This window comes from Equus caballus, chromosome 14 (assembly GCF_041296265.1).
Source record: "Equus caballus isolate H_3958 breed thoroughbred chromosome 14, TB-T2T, whole genome shotgun sequence".
In the NCBI taxonomy this organism is placed as follows: Eukaryota; Metazoa; Chordata; class Mammalia; order Perissodactyla; family Equidae; genus Equus; species Equus caballus.
In genome coordinates, this window is record NC_091697.1 from 87,859,115 (window position 1) to 87,881,514 (window position 22,400).

At 37.9% G+C, this 22,400-nt stretch overlaps 1 protein-coding gene across 42 annotated transcripts in view; it reads right to left on the minus strand.

Moving 5' to 3' along the window:
• CAST (calpastatin) overlaps positions 1-22,400 on the minus strand; it is a 117,001-nt gene that overhangs the window by 91,375 nt on the left and 3,226 nt on the right. For all 42 annotated transcript variants that reach the window (XM_070233275.1, XM_023617947.2, XM_023617949.2 and 39 more), the window contains exon 2: positions 11,171-11,233. In XM_070233275.1, coding sequence (XP_070089376.1) covers positions 11,171-11,233 — 63 coding nt within the window. The remainder of the gene's footprint in view (positions 1-11,170; positions 11,234-22,400) is intronic.

Sequence of the window (22,400 nt, forward strand, 5' to 3'; positions counted from 1 at the left end):
AGAAGAAAATGTAAATTACTCAAAATCCTGCCAATCAAGACAACTACTTGCAGTTATTTTCTATTTTTATGCAAATACAAAAATATGCACAATAAGTTATAAATATCTTATATAAACGGAACTGTAGGTCTTTCACCTTTTTTTTTAACCTAACACAAACATTTTCTTCTGTCATTAAATGCTCTTTAAAGCATGGTATTAAAGATGCCTTAGTCACTACGTCTGTGCTGTAATTTCACCAATTCATTACTGCTGTTCATTTGTTTCTCTCTAGTTTGTCACTATTATAAATAAAGCTATGATGAATATCCTTGTACACAGCCATCAAGTACACCTCTGATTATGTACTCAGAACAACTTCCTAGAATTGGAATTTCTGGGTCAAAAAGGTTTCATTGTTTTTCTTATTCATGACTCTCGGTCACTTAATTCACATTTTTTTTTTAAAGATTTTATTTTTCCTTTTTCTACCCAAAGCCTCCCAGTATATAGTTGTATATTCTTTGTTGTGGGTGCTTCTAGTTGTGGCATGTGGGACGCTGCCTCAGCGTGGTTTGATGAGCAGTGCCATGTCCGCGCCCAGGATTTGAACCAACGAAATACTGGGCCGCCTGCAGCGGAGCGCGCGAACGTAACCACTGGGCCACGGGGCCAGCCCCATTAATTCACATTTTTAAATATCATTTATGTTTTTATTAAAGGGAAAGTTTCATCATATTTCTAACATTTTTAGTCTTATAATTTGTAAGTTTTCAAATATTTGAAGAAAATTTACATAAGAAATCAAAATCAAGCCTCTTTCTTAAAATATACACATACATCTAACATATGCCAATTCAGAAAGATAAAGTCAGTAACGTATTATCACTGCTGAGGCTAGAAATATTTTACTCCATCATTTTTTAACGCTGTACCACAGCAAGGAATTTCCTCCTTTAACCACTGGGTGTCCCCGGAACTATATGTTTAGCTTTGGGGCAGCTATCCCCACATCTTATCTAACAAGTATTTCTGCAACCTCTATCTTTGTAGCTGGTAGCAAGAACCTTCGTTATCTTTTAAATGCATTATTTTTAAAATTCATTAGTCATTCAGCTTTCACTATTTAATGAAATAGACGTATGATTTCAGAGTTTGAGTCACTTAGTGTTTTAAGAAAGTAAGCAGAAAAAGAGTAACAAAATCATATTCAGAGAAACAATTTTATCCCAAGTACTAAGTGAAACCAAAATTGGAATGTGAATACGAGAAATTTTAGCTTTCCGTTTCCTATAAGAGAAATGATTTTCTTTGAGACTGTATTTACAGATTTCGATTTCAGAGTGATATATGTCTGGAACGTACTAAAGTCCAAAAATTCTGCTCCTTGAACTCAAATTAGTCAACTTAGGGATCAGAGGCTTGATTTACAAAAGAAAGAGCCTAGGAATGCCAACCTTAATGTTAATAACCACCCAAGAAGTCTACAGTCCTAAAAAGATAAACATATGCTTACAATTCACTAAAGAGTTCTTCCCAAATAATGTCTTTCATATTTGATATTGTTCAATTAATAAACCAGTCCATTTACCTAGAAACAAGTGGCAAACAATTCAAGAAATCTGTGACACGCGATGCATCTTAGACACATCCATCTCTTTTTGTATAAATAAACACTGATTTCAACTTCATCTTTTTCCCACTTTATCTGACGTTCATTACACAAATCCATGTACTTTGGAAGAGAAGAAAATCTCCACTTACTCAGCATCCTCTCAATCATAACAGAAACAGCTCCAAAGAGGACCTATAATATTCCAATCTCCAAGCAAGGGCCTTTCTTCAGTCTCCATAATTCTGGAAATATTATCACTCTAGACTTTTCTTCCACCTTCCCATTGATGACACTGCAACATCCAGGGTCCCCTGCCCTCGTAACTGCTTCTTCTTTGACTTGTTCACTGATTTCTCCTTCCTACCTCCTACATGCTGACATTCAGCATCATTTCCATTTAGTTTCTCTCTTCTCTCTCTACAGTCCTTTCTTCAATAATTCCAACCAAGAATTTTGGCAGTGAGGGTTAGAAAGGAAAATAGAATGGGAGCTTGAATAGTTTCAAAGGAAATATTTTAAAATAGTTGATGATGTGGAAGACTGAAGTAATATATAGTCCAAAGAGGAGTCACTAGGTAAAGTAAGAAGTCACTAAGTAAGAAGAACAATGGAACAGCTCAAGAGACAAGGTCCCAGGAGAAGTGGGAAGAAATGGGGTTAGTACCTGCTCCCTCTAAACAGAGCCTCCCATGTGGTCCAATGACCATTTGAAACTGCCATACTCTTAACGTGCTTCAGAGCCATGCCATCCCCAGAACGTCGCACAGCAGAATTGGCCAAGGACGGAGTTGGGAGACTCATCTTAAAAAGAAAAGGAGGGACGGCCCTGTGGTGTAGTGGTTAAGTTCATGCATTCCGCTTCAGCAGCCCAGTGTTCACCAGTTCGGATCCTGGGCGTGGTCCTAGCACAGCTTATCAAGCTATGCTGTGGCAGGCATCCCACATATAAAATAGAGGAAGATGGGTACAGTGTTAGCTCAGGGCCAATCTTCTTCAGCAAAAAGAGGAGGATTTGGCGGTGGATGTTAGCTCAGGGCTAATCTTCCTCAAAAAAACAAAAAAAAAAAGGAATAAAGAAAAAGAAAAGAAAAAAAAGCTCATGTGCATCAGGCAACTGTGTTATGCCCTCTACAAGAATTATGTCAGTTTTACTCAAAATGGGCTCAGCAGAAGTCATAAGAGTTACCCAGGGTAAATGGTAAAAATACTGATTCCTTGCTACCACCTTAGACCTGCTAAATCAGAATGTCTGGGGATGGGGCCCAGGAATCTGAATTTTTCATGCTATCTCCAGGTGATTCTTAGGCACGTTAAAACTTGAATTATCTTATGTAATGTCCTGGAAAATGAGGAGTAGAGAGTTTTTAATAATTTTTTTCTTTTTGCAGGGAAAGATTCACCCTGAGCTAACAGCTCTTGCCAATCTTCCTTTTTTTCCCCTCCTCAAAGCCCCAGTGCATGGTTGTACATCCTAGTTGTAGGCTCCTCTGGTTCTGCTATGTGAGCCACTGAACAGCGTGGCAACTGACAGACGGTGGTGTGCTTCCACCGTGAGGAAATGACCCTGGGCTGCCAAAGCGGTGAGAGTACCAAATTTTACCAGGTCTGGCTCAATAATTTTTCATGATACCAACACAGTGCTCTATATGTTTAGTAAGCATTGATATCAGCTTTCATGAGTTTTTGATTTCACAAATAAATTGTTTTCACAAGGCTAAAACAAGCTATTACATACATTGCAATATGATAAAATATTGTTGACTTTATGACAAGAATCATACATATTCAGTCCTTAGACGATGCAGGTATCTGGCTACGGGCATGACTTCAGGTGATCACCCCTTTGTATCAGTCATTCCTTATCCTTGAGAAGCTAAGAAAGTCTAAAGAGAAGAATGAAAAAACATAAACTTTAAGGCAGGGTATTTCAGGAACAACATTTAATCAACTTGTCCATCAGGTTTCCAGGACTTATGATCTCCTCTGAAGTCAGTTAATTTAACTTCCATTCAATTCCTTTGATGTTTTGTTAACATTTGATTCCAATTTCACATGCTATGAGTACAATCTTTTCAGAGAGAATTTTGGTGGGACCTCAGATCTTAGGTAATTAGGCTCACAAATTCAAAGTACAATAATAAATGAAGGGTATTTTATTACTGTATAATACAATGTTGATATATTCATATATTCTTTTATAGAGGCAAATGCTTAATTGTTTTTTATTAGCCATTCCATAATAAATTATATAACATTTTGTATATCAGAGATTCTTATTTTAAAAGCATATTATTTTCATAGTCTTTGTTAAAGGTGTATCCTTAGCTTCTGATAAAACAATTCCTTGAATGCTAAAGCAGATGGTCTCTACTTTCTAGCTATTGGCATATGTTTTTGGGTGTTACACATAGTTTATTTTAAAAGAAAAGGACTGCTATGCTTAGTGGACTACCCAACTTTCTTCCTTTTCTAATGGGAAAGGCTCTGCAATATATAAACAACAAAAGAATTTGAGTCTGTCTCATTCTGTGGTTAGAAACCAACAAGGGGCACATTTTTCTTGCCAAGCAAGTTCTCTCTGTTGGTCTAATAACAGTAATAATAATAAAGTAAAGGTAACAATAATAATAATAATAGCAGCTAACATTTATAGAGCACTTTATTGGTCCAAGGCACTATTCTAGACACTTCGTATGGATGGTTTCATTGATCTTCATATCAACTCATGTAGAGGCTATTATTATGTCCATTTTATAGATGAGGAAAGTGCCCTTGGTGAGGCAAAGTGATTTACCTAAGGACACACAGTCAGGAAGTGGCAGAGGGGTGAGTCAAATCCAGGCAGTGGGACTCCAGAGCCTGCACTCGGCAAGTACAATTTGCTGCCTCTGTGGACATCATGGACTGGTGGCAGGCTAATTGAGGTGTGTGTGTGGCTCTTCAAAACTTCCCCAGCAGATAAGAAAGAAGATGCTCTCACTATGGTCTCAGAATTTCTGTCCTGAATTTTGTAAACTTTCTGACTTTTTCTCAGAATTCAACCTGCATATATGTCTTAGGCTAAATAGGCTGTTTGAATGTCTATATAATGCCTTGCGTTTTAATTGTAGGTTCTGAACTTAAATTCACAGACTGCTCATGAAGACCTATCTGATAGGCTCCACACAAGAAAATAATTCTAATACCTATGGAAACAAGTTTCATTCACTGAAAGGCAAGCAGTGACCTAAATTATTTCATGAAGACATACACGTAGAAGAAGGCAAACACACCAGAAACCACATAGAGAAACCCTGGAAAAGAGGAGACATGGAATGCCTTTGCTGGTTAGTTATCTCCAAACTCATAAACCTCAAGCTCCTCAGTTGAAACCCATGAGGAGTTAGACACAACTAACAGACAGAACAGAGACTAAAATGAAAACCATTTCACAGGTTATTCCTGAAGAAAACTAGAAAAGAGGAGACTTAATTTGAGCTCAACTGTGTTATTATGAGATAATCCCAAGAATTCCTAGTATAAAATACTCCTGCTTTTTACTTTTTACTCTCTCATCTTCTCACAGAAGAGGACAGAATTTTACCAAATACCAAAGAAAGTCAACCAATTGCCAATATCTCAGCAAAATCTCCACTCTAATCAAAGTCAATGGAACTGTATTAAAAAGCACAATTGGTGAACCATTTGTGTCACGAGGTCTGAAATAGAGCAAGCCTACAACCCCGAAAGATCTCTTCTCTCCCATGAATGCTCCGGATTCTCATACAGAAATGCAACCACCTAGAAAACCTGGCGGTCGTACCTTTTGGGTAGGAGTCCTCCTCATGAGACAACCTCCCTTTACGCCTCATCAGTGCCTGGCCTTCTAAACCAATATCTCTCCTTCTAAACCAAGTCAAGATTACAAATCCTGGAAACCAACTAAGCAGAAATCAGAGTGGGTTCAGCGGACTGGGGCAGGATGTGGGAGGACAGAGCCCATTACATAGTGGGGCTTTGACCAGGAGTGTGCACATCCAGTGCCAAACAGCCGTAGATCTGAGGAGACTCAACTAGCATGCACATGGCCAGAGCAGGGCTAAGGATGACATGCTCATGACTGTTGACAAGCTCTAGGTGTAGACAGAGCTCTACTTAAAAATGAGTAAACAGAAATAAAGAAACTTGGTCTCCAAAAAACTCCACAGAGAAAGCAAGAGAGTATCATTTTCCTGAAGAACGAAAGAGATAGCAGATATCATAAAATGAGATACTACAAGAAGAAAATTTTAGAAAAACTTTTGCATCCTTAATAGAAAGCAAGATAGTATTATCTCCATGAAACCTGAATAGGCAGCTACAGATGGAGAGCAGAGTGAGAGGGAAAGATAACAGAGTGAGACAAAAAGAGACAAGGGGAGATAAGGGAGGAGCACAAAGAAACCAAACCAACAAACAAAGGGCAAAATTTAACCTGTGTTGGAAGTTGTCAAGAGTAGAACTTAGATGATAGAAATAAAAATATGGGGGATAAACTTCAGAAACTCTCCCAGAATGCAGAGGTAAAGGTCAAAGAGGAAACTATGAAGCAGACAATTAAAGAAGGTCTTATATCAGAATTATATGTATGTTTAAAAAGAAGCCAGAAAAATAAGAGCAATCATTAAATAACAGACATTCTAAGAAAAATTAATAAAGAGAAATACATATATAAAGATGTCCTGGGAATTTTTTAAAATTGTAAGAACAAAAGAACAAAATATCTTCTATGCAGCAAGGCAAAAAAAAACTAGCTTAAAACATAAATCCAAATTAGGCTTCCCCAGACATCTTCACTATAGCACAAGAGCCAGATAATCATGGAGCAACAGGTACAGAATTTTAAGGGAACAGAACTGTTTTCCAAGAATGTTATACAATTTTTTCCAAACGTCTTATGTAAAGCCAATAGGAAAACATACTTAGATCCACAGAGACTCAGAAAATCACCATCCATGCTCCCTCTCTGAAAAATTATCTTAAAAAATATTCTAGTCAATGAAGAAATAAGTCAACATTTAGAGCTAAAAAATGGAGAAACTGCAGTCTAAAGAATTTTGGACCTTGCCTTAGTCGGTTTAACCTCGCAAGGCAGACACTCAGTTGGCTTCCAGGTTGGCTGCTCGAGTCTGGCTCTCCGGGTAAGCCAGGTGGGACTGCCCGTGGTGCACCTCTTCTGCTTTGCCTCTTTCTTGGCGCTGGGAGATGCGCTTGTGAAGCCACAATCAACTCACAATTCATATGGACTCTCTTGTCACGATCCATAATCCCTTAAAACAATGTTTGCTACAGTGGTCTTCCAAAATTTGCTAACGATGGTTAATCTCTTGCTTGTAGGAAAACTGTCCCAAAAGACTTCTTGAAGAAGAAATATGTTTTCCTCCCTCAAAAACACAGCACAAAATAACGACCATATTAAATGCCATATTAAATGCCAAGGTATTTGAATAATGATTTTCTACTGTATTTAAAAGCCACACACATTATGATTACCTTTTTAATTAGAAAAGAGTTATCTATCACGAAGGACATTATTTATCATATTCAGCCTACATCCTGTTAATGATGTTCCTTTGCTGTCTCTGCTTAAAAATCAGGATATGCAGTATTTTACTAAACATAATATATATACACAGAAAAAAGACATAGAGAAATATACGCAGATGGAAATAGCAGCCATCTCTCTAGGTGCTAGACTTCTATATGATGGTATTTTTTCTTTAAAGTCTTTGGTACTTTCTAAATTTTCGCCAGTGATTATATTTTATCTGTATGATCATTAAAAAGTTACTAAAATAAGTATATATAATAATAATAAGGACATAATATTATCACGTTAATTTGAGAATACACATAAGACTTTTGTATCAATAGTTATAACTAAGTGGTGAGACTGGGTAATTCTGCTGGCTTTCCACAAGTACATATTACTTTTGTGATTAAAAAAAGACATTTCATTAAGAGAAAAAATGTAAGAAAGAAATTAAAAAATGTTGGAGCCATTCAATACTTAATTCATGCATTTTAGAAGGAGGAAAGGTAGATACTGAGGAAAAAAATGCCCCCAATGTTATTATGGTAAAGAAAATAAATATCTTTTCCTTTAAGGCACAATTTCTTTCTCTTCTATTTATATCGTCCTTTCTTTACCCGTGAAAATATACCTATTCTTAAAGTTCTTAAAATTGGCATTGTGACATCATGCCGGCACATCTTATGCTTAAATTCCGTTCCTCAGGACTTCACCGAAGCATGTTGCTAAAATGCTCACACTCCCCCAGCGTGGCCAGATGCGTCAGTCAAATACTTTAAATAGATTGGATTGAAGGTTTGGAAAGGCTTCTTTGTTCCACTGTATTTAAAGGTGCTAAAGTTAAATTTTTTTTTTCTTTTTCCTTCTCTTGAGACATTTATCTTTGGCTTGTTAGTCCATGCAACTTTTGGTTTTATAATTCCTTTACATCGGAGAAGGACTTAACAAATCCATAATGATTGATATATACAAGCAAACAAATACATTCTCGTAGACACTTACTCTACTTCATCCTCAAGTGTTTGTATCGCAAATGCAACATGACAAATGATATTTTAGTTGCAAAATTCTGTTAAAACTGCTCCAGACTTCTTAGGATCACTTAGTGGCTGTTTATGGGTCATATTCCAAAGGAGTAAGAACTATTTATGAGAGCCGGAGAGAAAGAGCTCTGAAATTTACACAGTGCATTCATCCCCAGATATTTTCACACATATCAATATAATAGTGCTTCTTCCTTAACCCTAATCATTTTTTCTTCTGGTTCTGTCTTCCTGAAGTCCTTCTCTGTACCCTTTTTCTTGCACCTCCAAATGAAATGCAGCAGAGTAATTAAGGGAAAAGGAAAAAATCCCTGAGCATAAAAAGTCAATTTTCAGGGGCTGGCCCTGTGGCCAAGCGGTTAAGTTTGTTCGCTCTGCTTCGGCAGCCCAGGGGTTGTCAGTTCGAGTCCTGGGCGTGGACATGGCACCGCTCATCAAGCCATGCTGAGGCAGCATCCCCCATGCCACAACTAGAAGAACCCACAACTAAAAATACACAACTTTGTACTGGGGGGCTTTGGGAGAAAAAGGAAAAATAAAATTAAAAAAAAATAGTGAATTTTCAGACTGACTTTGTTTCAAGGGCCTGGGTTTGTCCTTGGAGGCTGAACAAGTATGTTTGCATGTGCCTGGGGACAACACATCATTTAACCTTTGGAGGTACATGCTAGTTTGAAAATGGATTACCAAAACCCAAACTAAGCTTCTTAATCTCACTTCTTGTTTGACAGAGCGGTAGGTAAGAAAATATCTGGGAGAAAGAATCAGTTTCAGGAAATCTTTCTCTGATAATCTGCAGAAGAAAAGAGGATGGTAACTGACCACGGATGGTGGGCAGGGCAGATAACAAATCCACATGGCACATGGTTTTACAATCGTGAACACAAAGGCTAAAATAAGACCGACTGCAGGATGGTTTCCTTGAATTGTCTCCAGGGCCACAATATCTCATCAATGACTTATTTGCACATAACAAAGAATTGGAGACTCTTTGGAGACAGATCACACTGGAAATATACCTTGACTACCAAGTCATCCCGTCTGCAGGCCTGGCCACCCCATCAAATAGGTACGGGCAGAATTTGGTGTGATAATAAACAATCTTCAATCTCAGCCTAAATGAATCTCTACAGTGATTTACGCCATGGGAGCAGGTTAAAGCTCTTTCCCCTCTTTGCTTCTGCTGGCTGGAACAGAGCAGAACAGACCGATATATGCCCAGCCTCTGGGACAAGTCCAGGAGTCATAAATCTGAATTTCTCAGAAGTGGGATGAAACTGTCAGAATTTCTTCCATTGAAGATCAAGAGAAGAAAAACTCCTTTGTCCTTGGTGGAAGTTGGGCCTTTCTGCTTCAAGCTGAAAGTACAATCTGCCTCTATTGACACACGGATCTCGAATTCTGCCCCCGCTGCATCTGTAACAGGGCTCTTGATCAGCTTTCCCAAGCGCTTTATAAATACGGAAATAAGGTACTTTATAGTCCAGATATTATAGAAAGACCTAACACTGTGCTAGCAATTATTGGCTAAACCAACGATGCCTGTACATTCAAGATGTAATATTTAAGCTTCCACATAATAACATAATTGGTGAGAATGATCCTGTAAGACCTAGCCTACCATCCACTTGACCAAGATTTCCTTTTTTGTGCAAATAGTTTAATCTTGATTAATGTTAATAGAGAATAACATCAAAAAATATTATTTCCTGGTCTATTGTTTTCAAACAGGAAATTATTTGATAGATAACTTTCCTGGGAATATATTTACAGGGTAGAGTTGACAAGGGAATTGAATGACACTACATAAATTTTCATGTTGGTAAAAGGGAAAAAATGTGGTTTTTCATATGGAATTTTATCTTTTAATTATTTAACCAAGAAACAGGATAAAATCTTAATAAAAGTTTACTTTTACTTTTTAAAGAAAGATTTGCCTTCCATGGATACAAAAAGATCACTACAAATTTGCTTGGCAATAAATAACCTAAATTATATTTTCATAAGTATTAGTAATGGAAACAATATTGGAAAGCCAAGGAGTAAACCTTAGTGCAGAATCCACAGCAGGTGCTAACCATAACGGCCTCCCTACATACTGAATATACCGAAATATATTGAATATACCAAAATATATTGAATATTTCGAAACTGCAGAAAATAAGCAGAAAGAGGAGCTAAATTTTTGAAAACATGTTGATAATATAGAGAAAAATAAAATGACCACTTTATGTTTTCTAAATTTCCACATACCTTTTAAGACCTGGCTATTTTATAAGTTGGAAATGACAATGACAATTTCTATTGAATGAAGATGAGCACATCTATTGAGACTTAAAATGTAAAAAGCAGTAAAAGAGAGGTAAGTACAGTACCCTTTTGAAGGACAGCGCTTTCACATGACCCTTCCATGGAGAAGAAGGCCAGTGTTGACAGTGCACATAATGGGGCATCATTCAGTGAAAGGAGAAATTCACAGGCTCAAAGAAAACCCATCTCAAAGTAAAGAGATTTGGTTTTACTAGTATCTCCACAGAATTGATCCAAATAAAAATAGTTCTCTCTTCCTTTTGTTTATGCACCTGAATAAATTGTCAATCTAGGCCATCACGGTCCTCCTTTCATGAAGCACTCTCAAGAAAAAAGACTTCCTTTTCCACTCCATCGTTTGGTTTCCCCTTCTAAATCTGCCAGGTTCACCAATAAAACATTTAAGATTCACCAATTCCTACAGGGAAAACGTCCTAAATAACTGAATCCTGTTTCTAAGAGGAAACTATGTTTAAAGGTTCCTTTCCCAGGAAGACTATATTTTTTATTTATTTTTAACAATTCCTATTTACATTCTTGAATCAAATATTAGTTAAAACTAAATTTGCCCATATTCCAGTAGGAGATCTTTGCTGCCTCATTATTTGTTTCAAGACAGAACTCAGAATTTAAAAGCAAGAGAAAATGAAAACCCAGAACTGTGGAAATTACCTCATCTGATCCTTTCTTTTCTCCTGACTTGGAAGGTGATCCACTGGTTTTTTCATTGACATGCTATAAAAAAACAAAAAAATAATAATGTTTAATAGAGGGAGGTGATACAAGATAACAGAATAGTGACTTTAATCCTGGAGGGCTAAATATATAGACTATAAAAACAAGACCCCTTTAATCTTCCTCCTGAGAATGTTGATAATTTTACACCAACGTGGGTGGCTTTCAAAATTCCAGGGAAGCAACAGACATTCATTTGGGATGTAGAAAGTCAGTCTGTAATTAACCAGACACAGATCTGATGGTGATTCCAAGGCGGCATCTTGTCTCTTACAAAATGCCTCATGGAATTTTAAAGCCCAAATTGCCAGTGTGGGAGACATCTGGTTCCTCATGGAGATGAGATGTCTAAGGACCAAGTTGAGCCTAAAGCCAAACTTAAGCCTCAGTTCAGCATGGACTCAGGGAGGACCACAGCTTCCAAGTCAACCATCACTTCTGATGGCACTTGGGAATTCCCTAGAGTTCTTCAACTTGAGTACTCACCAATGCAGAAAGATAACCCCTGTGGTGGAAAGACCATACCTGCAACCTCTATCTATTATGGGTTTAAGATTTCATTAAGTCCAGAAACAGAACTATTTTTCTCACTAGGACAGTGTGAATGAAAGCAAGGATTGTTATGTGGTACATAAAAGCTTCAAGGAACTTATGTGTTCATTTGTTTTGACTGTAAGATAAACTATAAAGTTTACTGAATTTTTTTTGAGAAATGAAAAAAACATTCTATGTTCCTGAAAGGGGGGTAAAAAGAATTATTTCATTTCTTTCACATTGTGGGATGTACAAGAAAGTGGGCAAAGGGAGCCCAAAAATAAGAAAATAAAAGCTCAATATTGGGTTCAATCCTGATCACCTTCAGTTAAGCCAAAATATAAAATCCCACTACATCTCTCTAAAGCAGAATCACAACCTGGACAGGTAGGTTAATGAAATTCTTTGAAGTAAGAAGAGTGGCAATAAAAGTAAGAGTAATAGTAATAATTCCAATCATTCTTTATTACTTACAAGGCACTTTCATATATCTTCTTATTTGACACACAAAAAAGGCTTATGTGATTTTATGGATGAAAAAACTAAGAAAAAGAGTTATTTGCTGTCCTTTTCACAAGGACAAACACCTAGCAAATGGGAAATGTTTGCAAAGCAGCTTTTCTCAGTTAAAATCTATTGTTTGTCACTATACCATGCTAAATAGAATAAGATAATATTCCCTTTAATCATATCAACAGATATTTTTGTAAAAAAAAAAAAAGTCGAAGGAATACCAGACACATGGATGAAACATTTCCTTCATAGTTCTTTGTATCAAAAACTAGGAATAAATCACTTTCATGAATGGAAAATTCTTGCCAAAATGAAACACTCTATGGATTATGAATGGAATCCACAGGGAAGCAGCCAGGCTGCAGGGGCTTGGTGAGTGAAGCCCTCTATAGGGCTTGTTTTACCTAAATGTCCTAGCCAAGACTTTGGCCAAAGTTGAGGGCATTCAGTATTGAGTAATTAATGATCTTGAAAAAAAAAGGAACCATTTAAAAGCCCACATATATAGCAGGACTAGATTGTAAGTGATTAATTTCAGAAGATTGCTAAAGGACAGACTAGGAGGAAGAAGATTCATTCACCACTTTGAGACAGAATTTGAGAGGGAGAGATCTACAAGACAGAGATTCATCAATCTGTCTCCTTCCAGAACTGGAAACTTTAGAACCATATCACATTCATTTATTATCTCCAATTCCCTATCCTTTTCAGATTCAACACTGGTAATAATAACAACAATATCCACCGTATTACTGAGTGTACTGTTTCGAGTGCATTATTTACTTGTCAGGAGGTATTATTATTCCATTTTACAAATGAGCAAACTTACAGAGGCAATTCACTCTTGTCTGGTACAAGGTTCCATGCTCTCCACAAGGTCCTACTCTGCTTCCCGCTCATGCAGCAAATACATATTTTGATTTATTATCCTACAGTAAATGCAAAGATGGCCTTTTCTCCCTAAAATATAGGTATATAGATCTTTTTCCTTTAAAAATTTTTAAAAAGTTTTTTCCTGGTGTTGTTTAGAAATTGCAGTCCTGCAGAGTAACCAACACCATCAGTTACATGCTTCCATTTAAACACTCAAAATAACTCAAAATTATGTAGGTTCCAAATAATGGTTTGGGAGGGATAAATATAATGAATGCATTTTATAATGTTCAGTTATAATGACAACTTCTAAAAATTATGTATTATAAGAATTGGTATTTTGCGATTTCAAAAGAACTATTTTCTCTCAATAGAAAGCTTTCTTACAATACACAAAAGTATAATGACCTAAATAAAAGTCACTTATAATCAAATAGCGATATATTTTAGGAACTTTACGGATTATATTTTTCCAGTTTCTTTATGTGTTTTTTTTTTTAACCTGGCTCTTTAGTAGAAAATTTTTCTAACATACAGAAAAGTTGAAAAAATAATACAATGAATGCCAATATTTCCGCCACTTAGATTCAACAACTATTAACATCATTGTTATGTTTTGACATATTTGCATACATTACAGACAGAGAGATAGATCTAGCCATCTATACTTGTATATGTACCTGCATTTGAAAGTAAATTGTAGATATCCTGAAACATTACCCCTAAACATTTCACTAAGCATCCCCCTAAATAGAGGACTTCTTCCCATGTAACTCCAATATCATTGTCACTCCAAGAGAATTAACAAGAACTACCTAATGCCATTCTATTTCCAGTAAATAGCAGCTTTATAAATGAACCACTGCCCTAACATTTCTTGTGGCTTATTCGATATTCAGCAGTCTATTAGTGATGTAAAGTCAGTTATATATTTTCACTGAAAGAGATTCAAAGAGCCAGATTTTTCAATTCATGGAATAATTGAGCACTTTTCACATAATTGAGATGGTGGAATGAAATATTTGGGAATGACCTATGTCAAATTTTGATCTAGCTTAGCAACCTGCAGCAAGTCTTTCCAGGAGTAAAGAGAGAGAACTTTGTCTACGACTATGTGTAGCTGGTGGGTTGGGGAGAGGTGAGAGAAGCATGGAGAAGGGAAGGAATGAGCTCAGGGAAGAGAATTGAACCACAAACCTGATAAACCCATGGAGGACTTTTCTATATGAGGGAAAAGAAAGTAACTCGTCCTACGCATCTACTCGGTGCTAAGCCCAGCGCTGGGCATTTCCCCCATGTGGTCTCCTTGACTTCCCATAGCAACTCGGGGAGTACACACTGTCAGCTTGTTTTATGGGTAAAGAAATGGAGGCCCTGAGAGGTGAGAGCCTCCTCAGTCATACCACATGTCAAGATGAACGTCTATGGTCAGGAATTGGGCTACTCTGGAACTAGTTAATAGCTGAGATCTCATGAGTCACATCAGGAATGTCTCAGTCCAACGCTCTAAAATGAAAACAACCAACAAAACCAAAACGAAACTTCCCTATTCTAAAACTAGTTTGTTTTATAAAATTAATCAGACATACAATACTTATAAATTTAATCCCGTGTTACCAGCTGGAGAGGAGGCCAAAGACAGGAAGAACAGGATGCCAGCCCTAAAGCTGTAAAAATTTCACTGGGAGGATAAAGCCACAGAGCTGGGAAATAACACAGAGCTAAGATGAAGGACAGAGGCCATGTGTGCAGCAGGAGTTCAGAGGCAAGGAAAAAAAAATCAGATAAAGGGCTTTCCCGTTTTGCCTCAAAAAGGAATACTTTTCCACAGTTTCAACCCCTTGGCATCACGACATATTTGGCAAGTACAGCTGTCCTTGGTCTTCATTCTAGGAAATAGCATTTATATGCTTAAAATCTTTTGCCACAGTAAACCCATAAACCTGCCAGGAAATCAACAAGAGCTATGAGCGGTAAGGCTGGGAGCCAGCAGTCTCCCCCAGCTAAGGATTTGTGCTAGGGCGGGGGCTTTGGCTTTCAAGCATTTGGGCCACTCCCCATCCCCCACCGCCACTGTTACCCAGATACACCCTGAAACATGCACAGGCAAGGGATACACCACACAGTATAAGATAAAATCAAACGACTCCAAGCCCAGCTGTGAAAGAGTACCAAATGCTAATATGCTTCTGCAATGCCTTTGCCTTACTATTTTTTTTTGTAAAAAGGGAGCCAGCCTTTATGGCCTGGTGGTTAAAGTTCAGCGTTCTCTGCTTCAGCAGCCCAAGTTTGCTTCCCGGTGGCGAAACCACACCCCACCCGTCTGTGAGTAGCCATGTTATGGCCGCGGCTCCCATAGAAGAACTACAAGGACCTACAAGTAGGATATATAACTATGTACTAGGGCTTTGGGGTGGAAAAAAAAGAAAAGGAAGATTGGTAAGAGATGTTAGCTCAGGGCGAATCTTTCCCTGCAAAAACAAATAAACAAAAACTACAACATAACCCTCTATGCTGAAATTGAATAGCATTAAAAATTAATATTATTCACTTAGATTTTTTTTAAAAGGTACAGAGTTTCTTTTAGGGGGTGACAAAAACATTCTAAAATTAAATTGAGGTGATGCTTGCATCAGCCTGTGAATATAGGAAAAAATACCAAATTGTACGTTTTAATGGGTGAATGTATGGTCTGTGAATTACATCTGAATAAAGCTGTTTAAAGAAACAGTAAAGGTTATCTGAACACAACTCAAAAACTGTCCTTCTTCAACTGGGAGACAAGGCCAGAGAGATGAATATTTGCATGTCCAGCATCAGCCGTGGCAAAATCATGAAGCAGTAAAGATTATCTGGGAGCTCTCTGGACCTTCCTAGTGCACATAGCTCAGCTCTCTCACTGCATGGCTATGGCACTCGCTATTGAGAAAGGCTTGTTCCAGGGGCAGGGGCTTCCCAAGGATCCAAAAGCCTTCAGTTGGCAGTGGGTCCCCTCCTTCAGTGTGGGTCACAAGCACCTGGCACGCTTTGGGAAACACTCAAGCCAGAGCCCAGAGATCTAGATTTAGTTGGTCTAGCGTGGGGTCTGGGCAAGGTTATATTTTTCTAAAACCCCCCAGGTGATCCTAGTAAGCAGGTAGGATTGGAAACCACTGGTTTTGAGGGGAGATTTGTGGGCACTATGACAGGAAGTGGAGGTTTCTGCTCCTCAAATCACCCCACTGAGTCGGCACCCATGGGGTACTTCCCTGGGGCAGGCAGGTTGGGACAGCTCCGGGCCTCCTGGGCAAACTCTGATTGCTCAAGGAAGGAGCACAGTGCCCCACGTTCACACCAGCACTTCCTGACTAATTCTGGGCCTTCGCCCTAGCCTACCTTGCACATCGTACCATCATATCTGCACATCAGTCTCTATTTTCTTAATAAAGCAAACAAATAAGCACTTTATTGTATATTCTTTTGCTTACTGATTACAAACGGCTATTTTGCCTTCCCAACCAGATGGTAAATTACATTCTTTTTTTTTTCTGGCCCGGTGGTAGGGGTGTGACAAATAATTCTTGATTGAATGACTGCACTTCTACAAAGCTCTAAATGTTCCCTGAGAAATGCTTTTGTTCTCTTCAGGTCAGTATACTGGATAAAAGAGAAAGAAGCTGAAAAAAATAGCTTGAAAAATTAAGAGACAATGTCTAAATTGATATTTCCTGCAAAATCCCTTAAAATCTATTCTTGTATGTATTCTGCTTGCTAAAACACAAATGTTCAGCAAGCCAGCAGAAGGACCAAGATGTAAAGCTGGTTTTGCTTCAAAATAGTCTCCCTGGCACAGATCTGGGTCTGTCTGCCCGCAAGTAGATTCCTTGCCCTGACCCTGCTCTGCTGGTGGAGCAGGGATGTTTGCTGGCTGCCTTGATGGCTGGCCTCAGGCTGGGTTTGGCCAATGGAAGTCACTGGCAGGAGACTGGAGGTGGTAAGTGGGTGGTATTCGCCGCCATGCCCCAAAACCCCCGCCCCCACCTCTGGGAGGCTCTGCAGTAGGGCAGGCTAGTGGCTGGTCCAGCGACTACAGGGGGATCTAGCTCCTCCCTCCATCTTTCCAGCCTAGGAATGGTAGCAGCTTCCTGCAATTTCTAATGTCTGGGTTGCCTCACTCTCCCTTGTTGGCTTCCCAGCCTCTTCTGTTACCTGAGTAACCAACTCTGCATTCCATTCCCTGACAGACACTAACAGGACAGAAAGAGCATGGATCTCCAAGGCTATGGGATCTTGGGCAAATAGTTTGACCTTTCTGTTTTCTCCTTGTAAAATGGAGCTAATGGTACCCACCCCAGGGGCTGGCATATTTATGAAACAAACTGATATTAATGAGGAATCTGGCCCATTGCCTAGCTCATTTTAAGAATACACTAAAAGTTATTCCACTCCCTTCTTTTTCTCTGGCATTAATCTGATTGCGGTAAATTATGACACAGTAAAATGAATATGGGAAATAAGCAAAGGTTTAAAGGTTTTGTTTTCTAAGGCTTGTAAATATTAGAGCAGAGAATTTAGGTTTTTACTTTTCATGAATACAAAGCAACAAGGTTCATCTGATAAATTTACATTTAGTACTTTGTCTATGTAATGACTGTGTATTATAGTAATCTCACTTTTCCATATTATATCTAAGGAAACAAAGCACATAGAGAATAGAGAACTCATTTTCCAAACAATCTACAGCAAGTTGGTCACAGGAATGACACTTAAATGTGCAATTCTCATGCTTTAAAATACTTTGGAAGGGTGTGGTGTGTGTGCGCATGTGTGTGTTGGTGGGGCTGGGAGTTAGATAAAGCAAGATTGGTACAATGTTATAGTGTTGGTAATTATTGAAGCCATGTGAAGGGTACATGATGAGTTCATTATATTATTCTCTCTTCTTCTGTGACAAAAAAGTTTTGAAAAATTTAGAATCCTCTTAACTCAAGAGCCTGTATCTTCCTAGAGTTACCCAAAGGCAATATCTTAGCCATTCTACTTGGTTTTAATACTGAAAGCCCCAAACTCATGGAGAAGGCTACTATGAGAGGTAGAGTTTATTTAGTAAAACAAAACAAAACAGTGAGTAGTCCCTATGTGCTGTGTCATAGGAAGAATACATATTAAAGAAATGGAAGTAAATGAAAGGTCTGGCTTTCAATACATGATATCTTTATGCTCCTCTAAAAATATTTATCAAACTATAAACTTATAAATAATCTTCTTTGGGATTCTCATATAAAAGAAGACACATATTAAGGATTAACTGTATAGCTCTAATTCTGAAATGCTGATGTTTCACCTGAACTCCACGTACGCTTTTTCGAAACAATTTAACATTCTGGTGGACATGCCACGGTGGCACTGCAATGGCACATGCTCTTTTTTGTCCAGTTTACAGAGGTAGTATCAAATTGCCTCTCTCCCACATTTAGCTTCTGGGATCCCCCTGCAGTAAGCTTTTTGAATTGTCTCTAAGTCAAAGAAGACATCATAAGAATTTCAATAGTTACTTTATTGCTTTTGTAGTAGACATTAGTATGTAGTTGTGGTTTTTATCTACAAGAAATGCAAGAGAAGATCAGGCATGGATCCATCCACAATTTTTGTGTCCATAGCACCCTGTACAGAACCTAATAAATAGTATGTAGACAATAAGAAACTGAGAAAATCTTTGGCCTTAACCAAATCATTCTTGTGTTTTATGAGTTATCCACAGTCAAAATGTGGAGATACATTTTTAGGAAAGACCTTTTTAGGAAACTCTAACCATAGAATCCATTTTCTTCCTGGGCTAAATGACTCTCCCATCTGAGGCGGCAACTTACATAAACAGTATCCATTGGATGGAGTTGTTTTACATTTTTCTTAACTGAAACACACCTGATACACTTTGTGACTGATTCCTTTGTGGTAGCTGTAAGCTTTCTGGGCAAGTTTTTATGAAAAGAAAATGAGATAACCTTAAGAACAGAACTTTGGAATCACATTAACAGTATTTCCATCCTTAAAAACACCTTAAAGAGGGGATTCTGGGAAGATGGTGGAGTATGAGGCACGAGGAATCCATCTCTCCACCTAGACAAAAAATCCGAGTGGCAGAATCTCTCTGATACAAGCACTTTGAAACTCTGAAGCCTATTGAAGGCTTACAACTTTCAGGGGAAGGCTTGGATGGTAAGTTTTGGTTAATTTCCATGAATTTTCAGCTCTGAGCTCAGCAGCGGCTACCCACTCCTCATCCCTCAGTCCACGGCAGGTAGCTGTGCACTGGAGCACAGCTTGCATGCAGCTTGTGAGAGTGAGGGTGGGCAATAAGGACTCTGTGGTCCAACTAATGGTGATCTTTATTCTGATCACTGATTGCTGCTTCGATTATGGTGTTAGAGACACAGAGATGGGAAACCATTGTTGCAAGCCCTTTTGCCTCCAGCTGAGACAACTTTAGGGGACTTAAATGACTGGTACCCTTCCCTCCCCTCCACTTGATTTTTCTCTTTTTCCCCTTTTAGGAACCAGACGGTAAAGAACAGGACATTTTAAAGCATCTGCATATATAGGGGAATTAGACAATCACCACACATGCTCAGGGGAAGGGTCAGGTCAGAAAATAACTGAGAAGATCTTAAGTTTACACTTCAGGCAGAACCTCAGTACAGAGACAGAATGCAACAATCAACAAAACGAAACAAAACAAAAACAAAAAACAGCAAACCTTGGGGGAGGGGGAGAATCTGATTTCCAGAGCTACCACATTATTAGACTCAAATGTCCACTTTCAACCAAAAAAATCACAAGGCATTCAAAGAAACAGAGAAGTATCACCCATTCAAAGGAAAACATAAACCAACAGAGAAAGAGCAGATGGCAGATCTACTAGAAAAAGACTTTAAAACAAATTGTCTTAAAGATGCTCAAAGAAGTAAAGGAAGAGGTGGAAAAAGAAAATGACGTATATACAAAATGGAAATATCAATAAGGAGGTAGATTTCCTTTCCTTTTAAAAGGAAACCAGAAAGAAATTCTAGAGTGGAAAAGTACAATAACTGAAATGAAAAATTCACTAGAGGGATTCAAAAGCAGATTTGAGCAAGCAGAAGAAAGAATGAGAAAACCTGAAGATAGGACAACTGAAGTTATTGAGTCTGAGGAATAGAAAGAAAAATGATTGAAGAAAAGTGAACAGAGTCTAAGAGACCTGAGGGATACCATCAAGCAGACCAACATACACATTGAGGGAGTCCCAGAAGGAAGAGAGAGAAAAAGGGACCGAGAGATTATTTGGGAAAATAATGATCTAAAACTTTCCAAATTTGATGAAAGCCATGAATATAAACATCCAAGAAGCTCAACAAACTTCAAGTAGGATGAACTCAAAGAAATCCCCAGGAAGACACATTATAATCAAACTGTTCAAAGACAAAGACAAAGAGAGAATCTTGAAAGCAGAAAAAAAATGACGTCACATACATGAGCTACTTAATAAGATTACTCATCAGATTTCTCATCAGAAACCTTGGTGGTCAGAAGGTAGTAGGACAAGTATTGGCGAGCATATGAAAAAACTAGAATCCTTGTGTACTGGTGGAGGGAATGTAAAATGATACAACTGCTGTGGAAAAGAGTAAGGTGGTTCCTCAAAAAATAGCTAAAACATGGAAGCAACCCAAGTGTCCACGAACAGATGGATAAATAAGCAAAATGTGGTAAATACATATATGTACACAATGGAATATTATTCAGCCTTAAAAAGGAAGGAAATTCTGACAAATGCTATGACATGGATGAATCTTGAGCACATTACGCTAAGTGAAATAAGCCAGTCACAAAAAGACAAATACTGTATGATTCCACTTATATGAGGTTCCTAGAGTAGTGAAAATCACAGAGACAGAAAGTAGAATGGTGGATGCCAAGGACTGTGGAAAAGAGGAATGGGGATTTACTAATCAATATGCACAAAGTTTCAGTCAAGCAAGATGAATAACCTCTAGAGATCTGCTGTACAACACAGTACCTATAGTCAATAATAATGTACTGTACACTTAAAAACTTGTTGAGGGTAGATCTCATGTTAAATTTTCTTAAAATAGAACAATAATAAAAAAAGAAAACGGTAAGGAACACAGATACTTGAATACAATGCTATGTATTTGAATGTATGTATGTAAATTGGATGGGGATTTACTGTTTAATGGGTACAGAGCTTCAGTTTTGCAAGATAAAAAGAGTTCTGGAGATAGATGGTGGTGATGGTTGCACAAGAATATGAATGGTCTTAATTCCACTGAAATTGAAAAAAAATGGTTAAGATAATGTTTTATGTATATTTTACCACAATAATAATAATAATAATAATAATAATAAAAATGTCAAGAAAAAAACAGAATAAAGATGGGCTGCTTAGAGAAGTCTTGTATTCCACTAAGACAACCTACTTAGAACTAATTACCCACCCCTTCACCTTGGAATCTCAAATGCCCACCCACTGTTTCAACTCCCAGCAAGCTACATCATTCTTTAAAAAGCACTTGTAGAATGTATCTAACTTTTGGGGAAGTGTCAAAACTGATTAAAGAACAATATCATCAGATGTTACTCTTAGTTTAAAAGTCTTATCCGCAATGGGAAGCAAACCAATTCAGAAACTGCCAACCAAAAGAGCAAAGTTGTGTCTGACCTCTCTTCTCCCAACACCCTAAATCCTGTGCCCTTTCTGCAGACTCTATAATTTGCATTCCTTACTCCTTAAAGTCACTGCAACCAAATGGTCTGTCCTGCCATGGAAGGCTTGTGACACCCTTCCCAGCTGGCTGCAATGATGGGGCCTCCCAAATGACTGGGCTCCTTGATCGTGCTGCCACTGGGCCAGTGGGTCTAATTGGGCTAAGAAACATCTTTAATTAACATGGTCTAATTGAGTCAACTTATGACTCAGGAATGTGATTACTGGTGTAAACCAAATTTACACTCTTTCATACTACATCATTATGATGCTCATCAGATGTTCTTCAAATATAACTTTCCAAAGTTTTTTTCTTCACTATGACCAGATAATTCTTCAGAAGATAAGATCAATGATATTGATGGTATTCAATGTGGAAATACACACTGTAATGTTTCACTGCCTGGCTTTATAGGTAGCCCTCCCTTAAACAAACATATCTTGGATACATCTTATAATTATCTTATTCTATTATGCCTAAAATTTTAAAGTTAAGTCATT